The sequence below is a fragment of the Schistocerca nitens genome, chromosome 3 (genome assembly GCF_023898315.1).
Source record: "Schistocerca nitens isolate TAMUIC-IGC-003100 chromosome 3, iqSchNite1.1, whole genome shotgun sequence".
NCBI classification, from domain to species: Eukaryota; Metazoa; Arthropoda; class Insecta; order Orthoptera; family Acrididae; genus Schistocerca; species Schistocerca nitens.
The window spans coordinates 695,933,105-695,952,394 of record NC_064616.1 but is presented as its reverse complement, the minus strand read 5'-3'; the positions used below and the strand labels follow the sequence as shown (position 1 = coordinate 695,952,394).

The window sequence follows — 19,290 nt, the reverse complement described above, 5'->3', positions numbered from 1 at the left end:
CATAGGTAAGCAAACCCGAACAGTTTGCGATATAATTGCGACTTCGTGGTTACCAACCAGCACTGACTTGTTTCTGTGTAACCATCATCCTAGTTAGGAAAAGGTTAACAATACTGTAGGCCTACAATTAAGAAAAGTTATTAGAGATACTTTGATACAAGTGTAAGTGTCCAGAATTAACTTGAAAACAGTTACACGACTGTACTCGTAGTTAAAGGAAATGTTCAATGTTTTGTTCGTGTTTCCGTATGCAGGCCTGTACCCGGTGCCACAATGAGTTTCGAATGCTTTGAAAGACGCCTGGATCATTTCGAAGATCTTGACAAGCAATGACAAGTCTTTGCTCCAGTTCCTTAATTGTGCTAACCGGAATGGCGTACATAAACCTTCAAGGTAACCCCAACCACAGAAATAAGTACGGTTCAAATCAGCTGATCTTGAAGGACACGATACAATGGTTCAGATCAGGTGATCTTGGAGGCCACGGTACGAGTCCTACTATACCAGTCCACCTCTTGCCATATCGGCACGTGTATGTCGTCTCGCCACAGCCGCAAAATGTATCGGTGCTCCATTATGCATGCAGCGTATCCTCTGGCGCTGCTCTAAGGAAATAACCTCAAGCAATACTGCAAGACAACGCCGCAGAAACTGGAGTTAATTCCGTCCGTCGAGTTTGTTTGGTAACATGTATGGCCCAATAAGACGATCGCCTAGTAGTCGTACCTATGCATACAATGAGTAACGTCGTTGATATGGAGACATGCACAGTATGTGAGGTGGAGCCTAGATGACTCCAAACATGAGAATTGTGATAATTACACACACCATCGCAAATGAACCCTGCTTCACCTGTAAATAAAATGTTATTGTCGAAAGCAGTGTTGCCTACAGCTTCTTGTTGCAATCACTGATACATTTGTCAAGGACCAAAGTCCGCCTCACTAAGACATTGATCTCGTCGGAGGTGGAGGTTAGTGTTGAACGTCCCGTCGACAAGGAGGTCATTGTAGACGGATCACAGTCTCGGATTAGGGAAGGATGGGAAAGGGAATCGGCCATGCCTTTTCGAAGGAACCATCTCGGCATTTGCCTCGAACGATTTATGAAAATCACGGTAGACCTAAGTCAAGTTGGCTTTATTGTTTGAACCGTCGTCTTCCTGAATGCCAGTCCAGTGTGCTAACCACTGCGCCACGTCGCTCGTTCAACTCGTTGGAAGTACACTGCATTGAGAGCTAGTCTTGCTTCCATTATCAATCGCAACGTCAGAACTGCCTCTCTCGTGGTTTCGCCTTTCCCAAAGCCAAACTTATCGTCGTCTAACACATCCTCAATTTTCTTTTCCATTCTTTTGTATATTATTCTTGTCAGCAACTTGTATGCATGAGCTGTTAAGCTGACTGTGCGATAATTCTCGCACTTGTCAGCTCTCGCACTCTTCGAAACTTTGGGGACGATATTTTTGCGAAAGTCAGATGGTTTATCGCCAGACTGATACATTCTACACACCAACGTGAATAGTCGTTTTGTTGCCACTTCCCCCAATGACTTTAGAAATTCTGATGGAATGTTATCTATTCTTTCTGCCCTATTTGATCTTGATATTTTGTGCATTTGCCCTGAAACGCTGATCATTTGCATATTTAAGCTTTCGTACACTTCGTGCCAATTGGATGTCTTTTACATCCCGCTTGATATGGCGCGCGCCGCTAACCTGTGATCTTGTTCAGAGCGCGCACTGTAATCGATTATAGTTCGCTGTCCTGGTGCCGGTGGCGCTCCGGTGGCGATTTGCTATGACGTCGCTGGCGTGTGTTTGCGGTGGCCGGCGGAAAGCGAGAGGGTAGTTGGTTTTCCGGGTACTGCACGGAACGTGAAGTCGCTCTGCCTCACCTGCTAGTGACTAGCGCTAAGGTTGTTCTGCCTCGCAATATGAGCAGTGTGGCCTGGGGCGGAGGCGACTCGCCGCTGTGCTGGCCATGCGGTGGTAATTAATTGGAGTCGGCGTACTTGTTCTTCCTGCCTGTCTGGTGTGGATTTCCGGTGGGGTCCTGTGATACTCTGGCCCGACGACAACTAGTTGCTGAATTTTGGAGTCGTCTGCCACGTTAGGGTGTGGGCTCGGTTGGCTCTTCAGATTTTCCCCTGGAAGCTCCAGCAACGGTTTCTGAACTTTCTGATGTGGGACGGTGTTGTTGGAACTTTTTGCTGTGTGTGTGGCTCGTTACTATATTTGTTGGTACTAATTTATTTGCTCAACTGGAGTCCTGCCCGGAGTTGCGTTCATGTCTGGTACATTTGGCAGTCGATGTGTTAGGTAAAGTCTGCCAAAGAAGGGCGGTTTTGTACAGTATATACATAGTGGATTACTGCTGCTTGATATATGTGGTCTTCTGGGACCTGAACAACACAATCTAGTCAATTTGGTTGTGTAACAGCATTTAGTGGTATGTTCTGTATTTTTTTACTGTGTTATTATTAACTTGGTGGAATAGTCGCGTTTGGTGTCGTTAAGGCACTTCTAAGACTGTGGTTTGACTATTCATGTGCGCTGGCTTTTATTGTTTCGTTTTAGGAAGCGAGAATTGTTTGAGATTCGTGTGTGTTGGCTTCCGGCACTTATTAAGAGCGCCCGAGTTAATGGCTCTGTGGTTATCATGTGCTGTCGGGATGTTATACTGTATTTTTGAATTTTATCTTGTATTGATATTATCTGTCGTGTGTTACAGAACATAACCAAGGTGCGTAAGTGATGGGCAGTTGTGGGAGGCATGTCGGGGAGCTCTCAGCGGTTTATTTCGGGGAGCGTTTCTAGTGGGAAGGCTCCCAAGTGTTGAGAGCTCGCTCGTCTGTGATAGCGTTGGAAGTTGCCTTCGCCCTTTGGTTGTATCAAATTATTATTTTGTTATTATATTTATTGGTTGCGTGTTGCGCTTCTTTCATTTTATGGTGCCAAGCGCCATTATCTTTCTCAAAGTTTTTTATATAAATCATTTTAAATTGTAATGCCAAGTTAACTTATTATTGGATTTTGTCTTTTGGATAAACTCTAAAAGCACTTTGTAAAAGGTTCTTGATTTTGTGGTGGCAAGCCGCCGTTATTGTTTTTAAAGCTCACTCTTTAACCATTTGTTATGTTTCGTAAGTTACATGAATTTCTTTTTCTTTAAAAGAGTTTAGTATTGGCAATTTAATAAATTGTGTACAGAGTCTGCTGTTTGGATATTATTGGGTGGAACTCCTTGGATAGTTGTCCTATAAGAAAACACATTTCACCGCTTTTACGACGGTGCAATTTTAATGTAATGGAATTGGTGGATAACACTGAAATCTCGGTTAAGCTGTTTGTGGGTTAGCCGGCTTTACATTAAGAAGTCGTAATAGCATGAAATTGGCACATTACTTTTTGATCATTTTATTAGCTTGAAATCGGTAACGACAGAAAAATACACAATATGATCAAAAGTATCCGGGCACCTGTTAGTGGACATTAACATGGCGCTTGTGCACCCTTCGCCTTCATGACGGCTTGAACTCCGGTGGGGACAGTTACAGTGAGGTGTATGAATGTCTGTGGGAAAATGGCAGCCCAGTCTCCCTCAACAGCCGAAACCAGCGATGTTGGACGGTGGTGTCTGGAGCGAAGTCAACGTTCTAAGTCATCGCACAGAGTTTCCTGTGTACTGGCGGGACGAGCGCTTCTCTGACATCTCGGACATATCGTAATGTCACATATGCGTGAGTTATACAGGTTGTCCCAAGAAGAATGGTCAGTATTCAGGGATATGACAAGAACGATCATTCGAAGCAGAGATGTCTAGTAAATATGGTCTCTAAAATACATGCCTTAAGAGTTATGAGCACTTGTTCAGTGGAAGAGATGTGTTTCACGCTAGCGAAGACAAAAAAGTCAGTAGAAGAGATGTTTTTCATGGTAGCAAAGACGAAAACGTACACATAGCTCTTAAGGTGTGCATTATAGAGCCCATGTTTACTGGACATTTTTACTTGTTTTAGTCCATACTACCACCTCCCAAAACATGTAAAGCAAAGAGCTTGCAGTAGAAGATATTTGTTCGACAGTATAGAAGACGAAGAAGTGCTCATAGATCTTAAGGTACGAATTTTAAAGCGCGCGTTTAGCAGACTCTTTTGCTTCGAATGATCGTTTCTGTCATATACCTGAATACTGACCATCTCTTCAGGGACGTCTTGAATGTATTGCGATAACTGACGCGTCTGTCCCACGCACATGACTTGGCAGACCATATGACGTACAGTACCCGATGATGAAGCAGCAGCCTCCGAAACTAGTCGTGCTAGTAAAATATCATTTACAGATGAAGTGGATTTTGCAGTCTTATCAGTGTACTGCTGGTTAGCGGTGTATGTTTTCGAGTTCAGAGGTCAGGTCTGGGAGACTATCTGAAATCATTTATATTACTAAAGGGCATTGGAATAGTGCCGGATTTTATTTCTGTCTCGCAGATCAATGCGAGGCTGGCGACACTCATTAAAACAAAACAAAAAAATGGAAGCAAGGTAAGAATTTAATGTCCTATCGACAACGCGGTCATTAGAATCGGAGCGCAAGCTTGGATTACGAAAGAATGGGGAAGGAAATCGGTCGTGCCCTTGCCATAGAAACCATTCTGGTATTTGTCTGCAGCGATTTAGGGAAACCATGGAAACCGTAAATATCTGTGACCAGGAGGGATTTGAACCGCCGTCCTCTTGAATGCGAGTCCAGCGTGCTAACCACTGCAGCACCTCGTTCGATTCAGCAAAACACTTCCCTGAAGTGTAGTAGTATTGAGAATTAATACGGGTCCAGCGACAAACGCTTCCTAGTAGATCAACTGAGCAATCCGTCGCGTAGTTTGTGCCGCGCGGCGTAAATCACCGAGAGTGCGCGGATTCCGTTCGAGGGCGCGGGAGAGCCTTCGCGCAATCCTACGATGCACTGAGACCGAGACGAAGGATTCTCATCCAACCCCAGCAGACATCAGGCTAATACCATGTAACACAGCCTACAGCCTTGCTAATGGTCGCAGGTTGGCGAGAAAGTAGTCCATATCAAAATTAAAGATGTATGCACGCTCTTATTATAAATGTAAATTAATACTACGAAGTGGATGAAAATACAATAACACTTACCTTCTTTTAAACAGAGTTCTCAGAGACATATCTTACGGTGAAGTGCGCAACCCAGACCACAATAATGGTAATGTTGCGCCAATAGCCATTGTTGCTGAAAATAGTGGGCGATATTGGAACCAAGCCACAGCTACCACCAACAAAGTAGCTGACAGAGAAAGTGCACCATTTGTCGGCTTCCAAACTGTAGTACCAAAAAATAAAATATATAGTGGTGAGAATACGTAATAAAACCAACATATTAAGAAGCACATTCAAACAACAATAAAGTAAGTTGTTGGACACATATTTATGTTTTTACAGTTAAACAAAAGTATCACTATGAAAATTTTTGGGATTAATTTGAAGGTACCATTCCACTTTTTTCTATACTTTTGAGTTTAATGATAACAAAACGTGTTATATGTTGACATTTTTATCACCGGAACATTTCCTGACTGGTTGAAATAGGCTGACGTTAAACATATGAGCTTGTATTATTTTTAGATCAAGATTTATACACGTCTTCTTAACATAAATAACATTTCTTGTCCAGCATACGGGGTATGTTTATGTACGTTCTGCAGTTGTGCTCTTCATTTTGAATACAATGCCAGCACCAGTAGCACTTTTCTTTTTATTTTAAAAACCAAGACCGGTTTTGGACGACAAAGTCGTTCCGTGTTCTCTCAAGAAGCCTGGCGTATATCAGAGGATAATGGCTTTGGGGGCCAAAACCGGTACTGGATCTTTTAAGTAAAATTAAAACTGCAAATCTTGATGGCATTTTATTCAAAATAAATAATGTTGACCAAATCCCATTTTGAATCTCTCATGTTGAGAAGGCTACTTACGCACGTAAAATTGCCTTAATTTATCAGCACTAGGTAAAAACATAGTAATGGCGTCTCATAATGAACAATGAAAATGGCAGAAAATCAGTAAAATCCAGTCCCATCTGAGCTGCAATAAAATCTAACACACCACTGGAAAGGAAATTTCAGGAAGAAATTTCTGGTACAAAGGTTTATTTGCTCCGCTGAAAACTGTACGCAATTTTCATGTTTCATAATTAGATAATTATTACAAAATTGATATATCTCAAATAAAACTCTATACAGTGACCAGCTGTGTGTGAATGGATGATGCTTTTCAAATGAAATTGAATGGTGTAAAGATACCAGCGATACACTAAATTCATTAGCTGTAGAAGCGGCAAACCGCTAAAGAACTTCGGCTCTAGTTCGTAAGTAATAAAAATTGAAACATAACAAGCACAAATTCATGTGTAAAGATTAATATAAAATAATAATAACACAACTCTACATTATAGATTTATATGTGTTTGATACAATTAAAACTATATACTGTAAACTATATAAAGCTTATTTTCTTACTTACAAGCAAACACTGAGGTAGGCAACTCCTGAGACCGCCACAACAATGGTATTGAAATATGGTTTCACAATTTCATGTGTTGCTGTTGTTGTTGTTGTTGTTGTTGTTGTTGTGGTCTTTAGTCCAGAGACTGGTTTGATACACCTCTCCATGCTACTCTATTCTGTGCAAGCCTCCCCAAGTATCTACTGCAACCTACATCCTTCTGAATCTGCTTAATGTATTCATCTCTTGGTCTCCCTCTGCGATTTTAACCCCCCCCCCCTCCCCAACGCTTCCGTCCAATACTAAATTGGTGATCCCTCGATGCCTCAGAACGTGTCCTACCAACCGATCCGTTCTTCTAACCAAGTTGTGGCACAAATTCCTCTTCTCTCCAATTCTATTCAGTACCTCTTCATTAGTTACGTGATCTACCCATGTAATCTTCAGTATTCTTCTGTAGCACCATATTTCAAAAGTTTCTATTATCTTCTTGTCTAAAATGTTTATCGCCCATGTTTCACTTCCATACATGGTTACACTCCATACAAATACTTTCCAAAGACTTCCTGACACGTAAATCTATACTCGAAGTTAACAAAATTCTCTTCTTCAGAAACGCTTTTCTTGCTGACACCAGACTACATTTTATATCCTCTCTACGTCGACCATCATCAATTATTTTGCTGTCCAAATAGCATAACTCATCTACTACTTTAAGTGTTTCGTTTCCTAATCTAATTCCCTCAGCATCACTTGATTTCATTCGTCTACATTCCATTATCCTCGTTTTGCTCTTGTTGATGTTTATCTTATGTCCTTTCAAGACACTGTACATTCCGTTCAACTGATCTTCCAAGTCCTTTACTCTCTCTGACAGAATTACAATGTTATCAGCAAACTTCAAGGTTTTTATTTCTTCTACCTGTTTTTTAGTTTCTACTCTAAATTTTTCTTTGACTTCCTTTAGTGCTTGCTCAGTATACAGATTGTATAACATCGGGGATAAGTAAATATCCTGTCTCACTCCCTTCTCAACCACTGCTTTCCTTTCATGATCCTGAATTTCGCTCCCTGTATCTTACCCCTACCACATTCAGAATTTGAAAGAGAGTATTCCAATCAACATTGTCCGAAGCTTTCTCTAAGTTTATAAATGCCTTTACTTAAGCTATCTTCTAAGGTAAGTCGTACGGTCAGTATTGTCTCGCCCGTGCCTACATTCCTACTGAATCCTAACTGATCTTCCTCAACGTCGGCTTCTACCAGTTTTTCCATTCGTGTGTAAAGTTCGTGTTAGTATTTTGGAACCTTGGTTTATTAAACTGATAGCTCGGTACTTTTCACACCTACCAACATCCGCTTTCTTTGGAATTGGAATTATTATATTCTTCTTGAAGTCTGAGGGTATTTCGCCTGTCTCATACATCTTGCACACCACATGGAAGAGTTTTGTCGTGGCTGTCTCTTCAAACGCTATCAGTAGTTCTAACGGAATGTTGTCAACTCCCGGGACCTTGTTTCAACTTAGCTCTTTCAGTACTCCGTCAATTCTTCACGCAGTATAATATCTACCATTTTATCTTTATCTACGTCCTCTTCCATTTCCATAACATTGTCCTCAAGTACATCGGACTTGTAGAGACCCCCTATACCCTCCTTCCACCTTTCTGCTTTCCCTTCTTTGCTTAGGACTGGCTTTCCATCTGAGCCCTTGATATTCGTATAGTTGGTTCTCCGCCTGTTTCGTTTATTGCATTTTTACATTTTCTCCTTTCAGCAATTAAACTCAGTATATCATGTGTTATCCAAGGAGTTCTAGCAGCCTTTGTCTTTTTACCTACTTGATCCTCTGCTGCTTCATTATTTCATGTCTCAAAGTTACTCATTCTTCTTCTACTGTATTCCTTTCCCATTTTCTTGTGAATCGTTGCCTATTGCTCCCTCTGAAACTCTCTACAACCTCTGGTTATCCAGGTCCCATTTCCTTAAATTCCTACCTTTTTGCAGTTTCTTCACCTGTAATCCAAAGTTCATAACCAATAAATTGTGGTCAGAGTCCCTGGAAATATGTTACAGTTTAAAACCTGGTTCTAAATCTCTGTCTTAGCATTATATAATCTATCTGAAATCTTCTGGTGCCTCCAGGCCTCTTCCACGTAGACAATCTTCGCACGTATAGAATCTTCTTTCATGATTCTTAAACCAAGTGTTAGCTATGATTAAGTTATGCTCTTTGCAAAATTCTACCAGGCGGCTTCCTCTTTCATTCTTTACACCCAGTCCATATTCACCTAATACTTTTCCTTCTCTTCCCTTTCCTACTATCGAATTCCGGTCCCTCATGGAGAATAAATCTTCGTCTCCCTTAACTATTTGAATAATTCTTTTGACATCATCATACATTTCTTCAATCTCTTAATCATCAGCGGAGCTGTGGTAGGAGTGGGCTTCGTGTCCATCCTGGCTACAATAATGCGTTCACTATGCTGTCCGTAGCAGCTTATCCGCGTTCCTACTGTTTTATTCATTATTAAACCTACTCCTGCTTTACCCATATTTGATTTTGTACTTATAACCCTGTATTCACCTGACCAGAAATCTTGTTCCTCCCGCCATAATATCGTACTGCATGAATATCTGCTGTTGGATGTACTTACGTTTCTTTTATTGTACAACAAATCACGTTGATGAGAACTAGTAAATAATACCTAATAGCATAATTACATTATTGGTACAGTTTCCATCGGCGCATTAGCATGCTCGTTTTGGCGTATTTAGATTTAATCTGGTTTGTATAAATGTTGTAAAAGAAACTACTTGCGAGTGTGGTTAGAGGGCAGAGCACTCATACATATCTGATGCGGAGGGGTGAGAGGAGGCAGAGACATCTGATCAAAAGTATCAGAACACCCTTATATAAGAAGAAATTGACCACTAGATATCACGAAAGGCGGAACCGCTAGTATAAAAGGAAGCGGGAAGTGCCATCTTGTCAGTAGTAGTAACAGCAGAATGGATAGGCAGGAGAGCTCTGTGACTTCTAATGTGGCCTAGTCATTAGATGTCACCTGAATAACGAATCCATGGGGACATTTGAACCCTTCTAAAGCTACCCAGTTTGATGGTTGAGGAGGTGAATGTGAATTGGAAATGCGAAGGGACAACTACTGCTAAACTAAGACTAGCAGACCTTATGTCCTGACTGACAGGGACCGTCGAGCACTGCGGAAGGTGTTTGTAAAAAATCGCATGAAATCAGCGGGAGGAATCACTCGTGAGTTCCAAAGTGCTACCAGCAGTCCAGCTAGCACCACGACCGTGCGTAAGGAATTAAAAGAGAATGGACTACCGCGTGAGGTGGTGTAAAGAGCGACGTCACTGGGCAGTGGATGTCTGGAAACGAGTGATTTGGAGTGATGAGCCACGCTGTACCCTGTGGCAATCCAATGAAAGCATTTGGGTTTGCCGAATTCCAGGAGAACGTTACCTGCCATCATGTGTAGTGTCAACAGTGAAGTGCAGAAGAGATGGTGGTATGGGATGGCGATGTTTTTGTGGATAGGGCGTGGTTCCCTTATTCCGCTTAAGAAAACACAAAATGTAAGAGGATGTGAATGAATTTTACAGCATTGTGTAATGCGTACGGTAGAGGAACATTTCGGAGGCGATGACTCTATCAGCATGATAATGCATCCTGGCATGAAACATCATTAGTGAGGCTATGGTTTGTGGACAGTAGAATCCCTGAAAACGACTGGCCTGCTCGGTGTCCCAACCGGAACGCAGTGGAACACCTTTTGGATTAGTTAGAACGTCGACTTCGCTCCAGAACCCTGCGTCCAACGTCACTACATTCTCTGGTTTCAGTTCTTGACGAAGAATGAGGTGCCATTTCTTCGCATACATTCAGACACCTCACTGAAAGCATCCCCAGTAGATTTCAAGCCGCCATTAAGATGAAGACTGGACACACCTCATTCTGATGTCCACTAATAGATGACCATAAGTTTTTGATCAGATAGTGTATAAGGGTAGCCTGCAGACAGACAAGAAAGACTAGCGTTGCAAATTTTTCGACGCGTAACATCCTCTGTTTTATAGTCGGTAATTTCGCGGGAAGCGTTAGCTGGGGTTAGTGTGAATCTCAATTTTGAAGTGTAAAGACATTTTCAAGAAGCATAACCTCTCTAGACAGTACATTACTGAGTGACAATTGAGAACTGAAAGAATTTGACCTGCATTACACTTCACGGGCTGGGCTTACAGTTTGCAACAGGACAGGGTATCATGTACAGACTTTGACGTAATCCAGATGTTCACTCTGAGACTTTAAAAATTTTCCATTGTCTTTTGGACCCATAATTTGGACTGAGTGAAGCTACTTCAGGTTTAGGAGTGCTTTAACGACTCACTTGCGGCATTACTAGCACTGATCATAGAGGAGAAGATGATCAGTTTGAAGAGTAACGTCGACTTGTGAGTTAAACACAGTTTTTGGGGCATGAAGAATGCTCTTTCATCTAATCAGACTTGTAATTATTAATCGATGTTTCCACACCTGAGTTGTCACAGGTCTTATTGAAGGTTAATTAGTTTTGTGTCGTCTAAAGTGAGTCAGCCGCGAACCTACGTTTCTACAATTTAATTACAGCTTTGGTAGCTGCAGATGAATAATTTCAGGAGCATACCGCGGCGATGTATAATCAAACCTAAACAATCAACGAACCACAGCTAATCATATTGACCATGCGGTATCTATGGTCCGTTTGGCAAGTTACCAAGCTTTTGATTTTATTACCAACAAACATGTTAAATTGTCCTCATGTCACAGGAAACGCTGAAAATTGTTTAAATTATATTCTTCGAACAGGAAATAAACGATGTTGAAATGAAACCATCATAAATGGTCATCTTAGCAATGAGCTATCCGTTGCGGCTGAGATGTATAACGGTAACTAATTTTACCGTAAGAGTGTTTCGTTCACATCATGGCCTCACTGAGAATCAAAAGCTGCCTTTGGGAAACGGTTGTGGCGCTCGTACAACCACTCAAGACTTTGTTTCAACATCCTTTCCAGTACTTTCTGAACACAGCTCAGGAGCGTTATTGGCTTATTCGAGTTGGCTTCATTAGTTGGTTTAATGTGTTTTTCTATCGGCACTACTCGTGACGTCTTGCATTCGGGGATAACGAGTGTTTTGTTCCAAATATTATTAAACATACTACAGAGATGGCTCTTCCCTTTCTGAGTTAATGAAGATACCATGCGGTATTGTATATTGTCAGTCCCTGGGGCACTACTTCTCCCCGATAACAGGCCTCCGTTCAGTTCTCCAACACTAAAGCAATTGTTCAAGAAATTGTCACCTTCTTTGTCTTCCTCATCACTAAGTTGTTCAACTGAGCCTGCTGCCAACTGTTTCAAGCAGTCATCTGCTAATTTGTTCGGAAGCGATGTGGTACATTGTTGTTCTAAACTCTAAGTATACTCTTAATTCGTTGCGAGATGGCTAGGCTGGGTACGTATTGTGGACGCTGTTACACAGTTTATCCATGCAGATTTCTCCTTATTTTTTAATAGTCACTTTACATTTCTCTGCAGTCTATTGAATTTTCTACAGTTTTCTTCCGAAGCGCGCCTTCTGTAAAGTTTTAGGATGTTCCTTAGGTCCAGCAATGTATTATTGGCGTCCTCATCCCACAACACTGGTAATGTTATAGTTTTTGGAATAATGGTTTTATTTTGTGGGACAGATACCGTTACAGCTTCTTCAATAAAAGCAATAAAATTCGTGTAGTCTGTCGTTGCTTCTTTCCATTCTGGAATTGTATTTGTTCCAATCTGCTTTAAGAATATTCCACTTGTACGTTGGCCATATGACACCATGTATCGCTAGTGCGTCGCATCTGAGAACAGTGGGTAGATTATCAGATCCAAATGACTCTGCTACTACATTCCATGTGAAGTCTAAAGTTAAACTAGGCAACACCAAACTTTAATCTACAGCTTTCAACCGTTGGTGTGGTGCAGGTATCCTCGTCGGGGAACCGTCATTTACAACGATTAAGTTATCGTTGTTGGCAATCTCAGTTATCATTTCGCCGACAACAAGTAGAGTGATGAGCATGAAAGCCACTTGGTATTATCTTCGGATGCGCTACCGAATTAACTAGCATATCCAGTTGTTTCGTTACAGTCTCCCTTTGCGATCTGTAAACCGAAATTACGATTTTCATTCTGTATCATGTAGCTGTAGCAAGTTGAAGAGATATCTCTTACTTTAAACCGAGGAAATAGAAACAGTTCATTTGGCAGCAACAACGTTTGAAATACCGCACATACTGATGTCTGGTTGGAGCGTAAAACATGTCGGAGGCTGTGTTTGTTACTTTTAATGGAACGAGCTCTCCTGTGAGCTATATTCTTAAATACCCCTCCACTGTTGGAAGCCAGATCCACTAGCGATTCTGCGCTGAATTCTTTACGTTAGTGTTGTTCGATCCTGCAGGTGGGCTACCCATTATCTGTCTTAATACATTCGTTATAAACTGCCTCTATAAAGCCTTTCTGAACAATTGGGCCCTGCTGAAGCTTGTGGGACTGCTATGTATATGCGTTGTTTCCTATCGGAATTTTGTGAATTCTGCTTGCGATCTATACGCTCTTGTACGCATCATCTGGTCTCGAATGTACTCTTTCCGCTACTGTCTCCGCATGAGCCTTATTTGCTTCATTGTTGCTTCTTGAACTCTGAAAAATGTGGTGTCGTTCACTAGCATATCTAGCCGTCATCGGTAAAACACGTGGTCTTTTGAAGCGGTTGACTTGCAGAAAAGCTGTTCCTTACATTTTGTGATTTCGTGTTGTCCACTTGTGTCAGGCGACTAGACGACTAGCTATAATGTAATAATTATAGTGAAAGGAACGATAAGAAACGGGGATGGGAAAAGGATAGGAAGGAAATAATGGCTTGCAGCTGCACGAGGTACTGTGGCAATGCAACGGCAAAAGCTGAAAATTTGTGCCACGCTGTGACTCGAACCTGGATGCTCCGCTTCTGTAGAACAGTTGCCTTAACCAACTCGGCCATGCGGACACGCTTTCCAGCACCTCCAGATTCCCAACTTCCCTTCCGTCGCACCGCAACGATCCCCGCCCATTAATACCTCACTAGCAGATTTCTGATTCCCGTAGGACTTCGTACAATGGTTGTGCATACGCCTGAAACTTTTTCGTCAAACAGCAGTCGTGCCCATAGAACGATAGATATGAGTGGTGTCTGTTCCGTCGGATAAGTCCGACAATACGTACCACTCATGTTTTTAATAGCTGTACTATGCTGAGGGCATACAAATATCTGGAAAAGCGCCAAGTTTCCCATGACTGCGTCTACGTACGTCACGAAACCTACTTGTGAGGCCGGCCGGGGTGGACGAGCGGTTCCAGGCGCTACAGTCTGGAACCGCGCGACCGCTACGGTCGCAGATTCGAATCCTGCCTCGGGCATTGGTGTGTGAGATGTCCTCAGGTTAGTTAGGTTTAAGTAGTTCTAAGTTCTAGGGGACTGATGACCTCAGAAGTTAAGTCCCATAGTGCTCAGAGCCATTTGAACCATTTTCTTACTTGTGAGGCTGCTTCCCGGTATGGTATGACTTCTAATACCATACACTGCTTAATTTTCTCCTGTCGGACGTACTCCGACCACTCTAGAGTAAGACGGATGCCCTGCTACGCAGTGGACGTAGAAGGGAGGTGTTTGTATGTCACACTCGTTAATGCCGCACGGCCCAGGGTAGTGGGCGCAGCGTTTCAGACTACGACATTGTTTACTAGCAGACCGTATTGTTGACAATTAAAACAGTGCAGAACAGGTCTCACGTATGGTCCAACAGAACAGCGGACACCACGTTTATAAACAGAATCGGGCCGTTTCTGCGCTTTGAAGCTTACAAGACACACTGGGCACGATGTTTCCCTAATCTGTCCATTTTCGTTGATTTTCTTAACACACCGTTTGGATGACTAAAAGACAGCCATTGTTCCTTCGTCTGACCATTCAGTCATTATATCTTTTACTAGCAGTACTTCCCCCTCTTTGCTGGTGGTGTTATTGATTTCACTGATGGATGGAACCGACGCTGCGCTCGATGCCTGTTACGAAGCTGGTTCAGGACCATCTGTCGTTTCCTTAATTTTGTGACTGCTGCTTGGACCACCTCACGAATCTTTGCACGCTTCTGGGCTACAGCTTCTGACGTAGCTGTGTTGACGATTTCCATGTCCTGACGAGAGATTTTGTCTTATGTGATTTCGACGTTATATTGTTCCTCATGTACCACTGCTAGCGCATCTGCCACTATGTCGCTTGTTGGTCTGGAGTTATCTAACATCTGGGGTGGATTTAACAAGGGGACTTCCTGGCAGATTAAAACTGTGTGCCCGACCGAGACTCGAACTCGGGACCTTTGCCTTTCGCGGGCAAGTGCTCTACCAACTGAGCTACCGAAGCACGACTCACGCCCGGTACTCACAGCCTTACTTCTGCCAGTACCTCGTCTCCTACCTTCCAAACTTTACAGAAGCTCGCAGGAGAGGTTCTGTAAAGTTTGGAAGGTAGGAGACGAGGTACTGGCAGAAGTAAGGCTGTGAGTACCGGGCGTGAGTCGTGCTTCGGTAGCTCAGTTGGTAGAGCACTTGCCCGCGAAAGGCAAAGGTCCCGAGTTCGAGTCTCGGTCGGGCACACAGTTTTAATCTGCCAGGAAGTTTCATATCAGCGCACACTCCGCTGCAGAGTGAAAATCTCATTCTGTTAACAAGGGGAGTTCGCTACTAGCAGAAACGCCCTCCCCACAATTGCCGCCATACATGGAGGCGAACAATGTGTAGTGACACTCTTATTCTTTTTCTTTTTCTTATGTTTTTGCCCAGCATCGGCGCAGGGTCGGAATGGTCATTACCGCATTTAGCATGGTCAGTTTAAGATTCAAGAGGTTTCCGGATGCCTATCCTGTCGCCAATCAGTTACCTCCCCGCCACGGTGCGAAATATCTGCACCCCAACCGTCTGCATGTAGTGTTGTTTATGTAAAAGTGAGCGAAAGTTTTCTAAATGTTTGCGAATCGTGTAACCGAGGCGGGACTTGGGTACTAGCCCGGTATTCACCTAGTAGAGGGTGGGAAACTGCCTAAAAGCCACATCCAGGCTGGCCGGCACACCAACCGTCGTCGCTAATCCGCCAGGATCATTTACTCTGGGGGCAGCGCACCTCCCCGTCCCGGAAGTGGTGCTTTAACACGCACGGCTATCCGACTGGGTCAGCAATATTTAGTAACACAAAAACACTGAAACACTATCACCCGTGTTGAATAACACAGGCACACACAGATTTATCCGCCAGATCACGAGGCAGGCGCGACAGTACGCTACGAGATGAGGAAGTGAACTTATGTTGAAAATAAATTCAGTTGGGAGGAGCATATCATACACCTTCTGAGAGACCTTAAAAACTATTTATTTACTGTGCTTATGATGTTACACCTAGGTGGTACATAAATAAAAAATAAATAAACATTCCTTATTTTCGTTAGATAATGTTTCATGGTATCATATTTTGGGATAACTGTTTAATTCAAACTAATTATAAAAATTCGAAAGAGATTAATAAGAAGTATGTGTAGTGTAAATTCAAAACTGGTCTGTAGAGGCTTGTCCAAGGAACTGGTTGTATTACCTGCTAGCTGTTAGTATACTTATCACTTATTAAAAATTTCTACCTATACATCAATTCACAGAATAAATACAAGGAATACTGACTGGACAGTGTGAATCGCCTAAAACCTGCACCGCCAAGATTACGAAAATGAAAAGTGTTATTGATGTGCGGATGTCATAGAATGGATTGGTAGTCAGGGGCTTGTGTTGTTAGCCAATTGTAATAATACTTGGAAATTGTATTTTTTGTGAAAACATACATTTTTAAATGGAACAAAGCCTATTGATATTGACAAACTAAAAGTGGGGTAAATTAGATTGTCCGTGGTATTTGTTGCAAGATTCTAGTGCGCGTCGTTTATGAGATATCGTATTTTGAGAAGTTCCCATGCAGACACTTGTACTGTACGTGTGGTAGCACATACTAAAGAACAACCCAACTGCATATGGCTTCTGACCAGTAATGAGACAACTGACCATCACAGGTTGTGTTCAAAATGGTCACCGGCAGCGGAAATACACCCTTCTAGTCTGGTATGAAGCAACTGCTGCATACGTGATATCATCAAGTGTAGCAAGTATGTACTTCTACAGGCGTCAAATCCAGGGAACAGGCCAGACAAGGTACAGGTCCTCCGCGACCTATCGAACGATTTGGAAACAATTCGTGAAGACATGCTGTAGTACTTCGTGCACTTGGGCATGCATGTTGGTACCACAGGTTCCTCCTAGTCTGTAGAGGAACGTTTTCTAGTATCCGTGGAAGACGGTCTGTTAGGAGGCTGCGATACTTGTGTGCGTTCATTGTTTCTTCTATGAAAAACGGGCCTGTGAGCTGATGGTTCACTATCCCACACACATGTTTCCACTCCATGGACGCTGACGTTTCACCTGACGAAGCCAACGCGGATTGTCAACAGACCAGTAGGGCATGATTACTGTGAATGGTAAATGTGGCTACATCGCTAAACAAAATACATGATACATCTGGAGTACCTTGTCTTAATGCCCATGTACAGAAGTTAACGCGGTTTTCATAATCGTTTCCATGCAGCTCTTGATGGAGTGAGATGTGATAGGGATGGGAACTTACGTCAATGGAGAATGTGTAGGACACTTGCCTGACTCATGCCACTTCCTCGTGCGAATGCGCACGAACTAACGTTCAACAGCAGCAAGAACATTAATTTTCCTCTCTTCTCTAGCACCTGTTTCCTTCTGTTACACTGTCTAAGTGTTACACTACCAATTCCACGCAACTGGTTGAAGAGATTGATAAATAATTGCAGAGATGTTTGACGTCTATTGGGAAATGTTGCCGCATACACCGTACAAGAACGAACTACACTCTTCCTATACTCTCCATACACCATGAGCATGGCGGATTTTTCTGCATTGGTAAATCTCATCGTCCACTCACGACCTACTGCTTGAACTCTCGCGCACTAACTGATTAGCAAGTGGCAATGCACTCAAGAAACACTCATGCACACTCTAAGCAAAGCTAACAACATTGTACCTAGCAACTATGCAGGTTAAATGGCACAAACAAGTATCGCTGTGGAATCTTTGCAAAATACGATATCTCGTAAACGACTCGCACTACGAACCTGCAACAAACACCACTGAGATTCTAATTTACCCCACTTTTAGCATGTTAATGTCAACAAGCATTGTCCCATTTAAAAAAGTGTATGTTTGCACAAAAAATACACTTTCAAAGCAATATTACAATCTGTTGATAGGGTAAAAATACGACCCCCTGACTACCAATCCATTGTGTGAAAACCGCACAATAATAGCACTTTCTATTTCCGCAATATTTTGTGGCGCAAGTCTTTGGTGATTTACCCTGTGCATTAGGTTGATGCATAAGTTCTTAGAGTTTTGCATGTTGGTATTCCGACTGCTAAGTGTTTGTTTACAGATTGTCGTTCTTTGTTTGTAGTCAACTATTGCTATTATAATGGCATTTTGTCATTTGGAGATAGTGAGTGACGCTGTGGACGATACACAACGGAGTGCCAAGTGAAGCAATCGGAACATTTTCGTCACAGTCTTCTGTTTGGGTTTAATAGGTGGGTGACAGCAGCGGAGGCAGCCAGAAATATTTGCGTCGTGTATGAGGATAATGCCACTGGACAGAGCACAGCAAGAAAATGATTTTCTCGTTTTAAGGAAGATCGTTTTGACATTAGTGACTCTCAAAGTCCAGGAGACCTTCGGGGTTTGATGAAGTTAATCCATGATGATCCATGTCACTGTACTCGATAACTTGCAAATGTGATGAACTGTGTATGGGTGCAACATGCTCCAAGCAAATGGTTCAAATGGCTCTAAGCACTATGGGACTTAACATCTGTCATCAGTCCCCTAGAATTAGAACTACTTAAACCTAACTAACCTAAGGACAACACACACATCCATGCCCGAGGCAAGATTCGGACCTGCCACCGTAGCAGCAGCGCGGTTCCGGACTGAAGCGCCTAGAACCGCTCGGCCACAGCGGCCGGCATGCTCCAAGCCAAAATCACAAGAAACAGCGGTTGGCCATATGTCCGTCTCTGCTTGCTGTAACGTTACTGATGACGAGAAATGCTGTCTTTATGCTAACATAAGAAAAAGAAAGGAATGATTGAGCAAAAACAAAGCTGCAACTCCCTGTACAAAGACATGCGGGCATCCCCAAAAGATAATTTATGCATCCGGTGGAACAATGACGGTGTGGTGTACTACGAATTTCTTCCCCGATGTTTAACCATCACTGCTGACATTTAAAGTCAACAACTGAGACGTCTCGCAGACGCAGTCCTAGAACAATGACCAGGAAGACTACGTGAAGTGGTGCTGCTCCACGACAATGCCCGCACGCATTCTATGTTGTAAGAAAAACGCTATACAGGAGTTGGTTTAGGAAGTCATTCCGCACTCTCCTTATTCACCTGATATTGAGCCTACAGACTTTCACCGTTTCCGCTTTCTATGGAACAGCTTTCGAGGACAATCCTTTCCAGATGAAAATGAGCTCCGCACATGGATCGACGAGTTCTTCGCC

At 42.7% G+C, this 19,290-nt stretch overlaps 1 protein-coding gene across 4 annotated transcripts in view; it reads right to left on the bottom strand.

The window, feature by feature from the left end:
• LOC126248667 (transmembrane protein 43 homolog) overlaps positions 1-19,290 on the bottom strand; it is a 224,113-nt gene that overhangs the window by 11,648 nt on the left and 193,175 nt on the right. For all 4 annotated transcript variants that reach the window (XM_049949887.1, XM_049949888.1, XM_049949890.1 and 1 more), the window contains one exon: positions 5,161-5,344. In XM_049949887.1, the coding sequence (XP_049805844.1) occupies positions 5,193-5,344 (152 nt within the window). In that variant the 3' untranslated portion in view covers positions 5,161-5,192. The remainder of the gene's footprint in view (positions 1-5,160; positions 5,345-19,290) is intronic.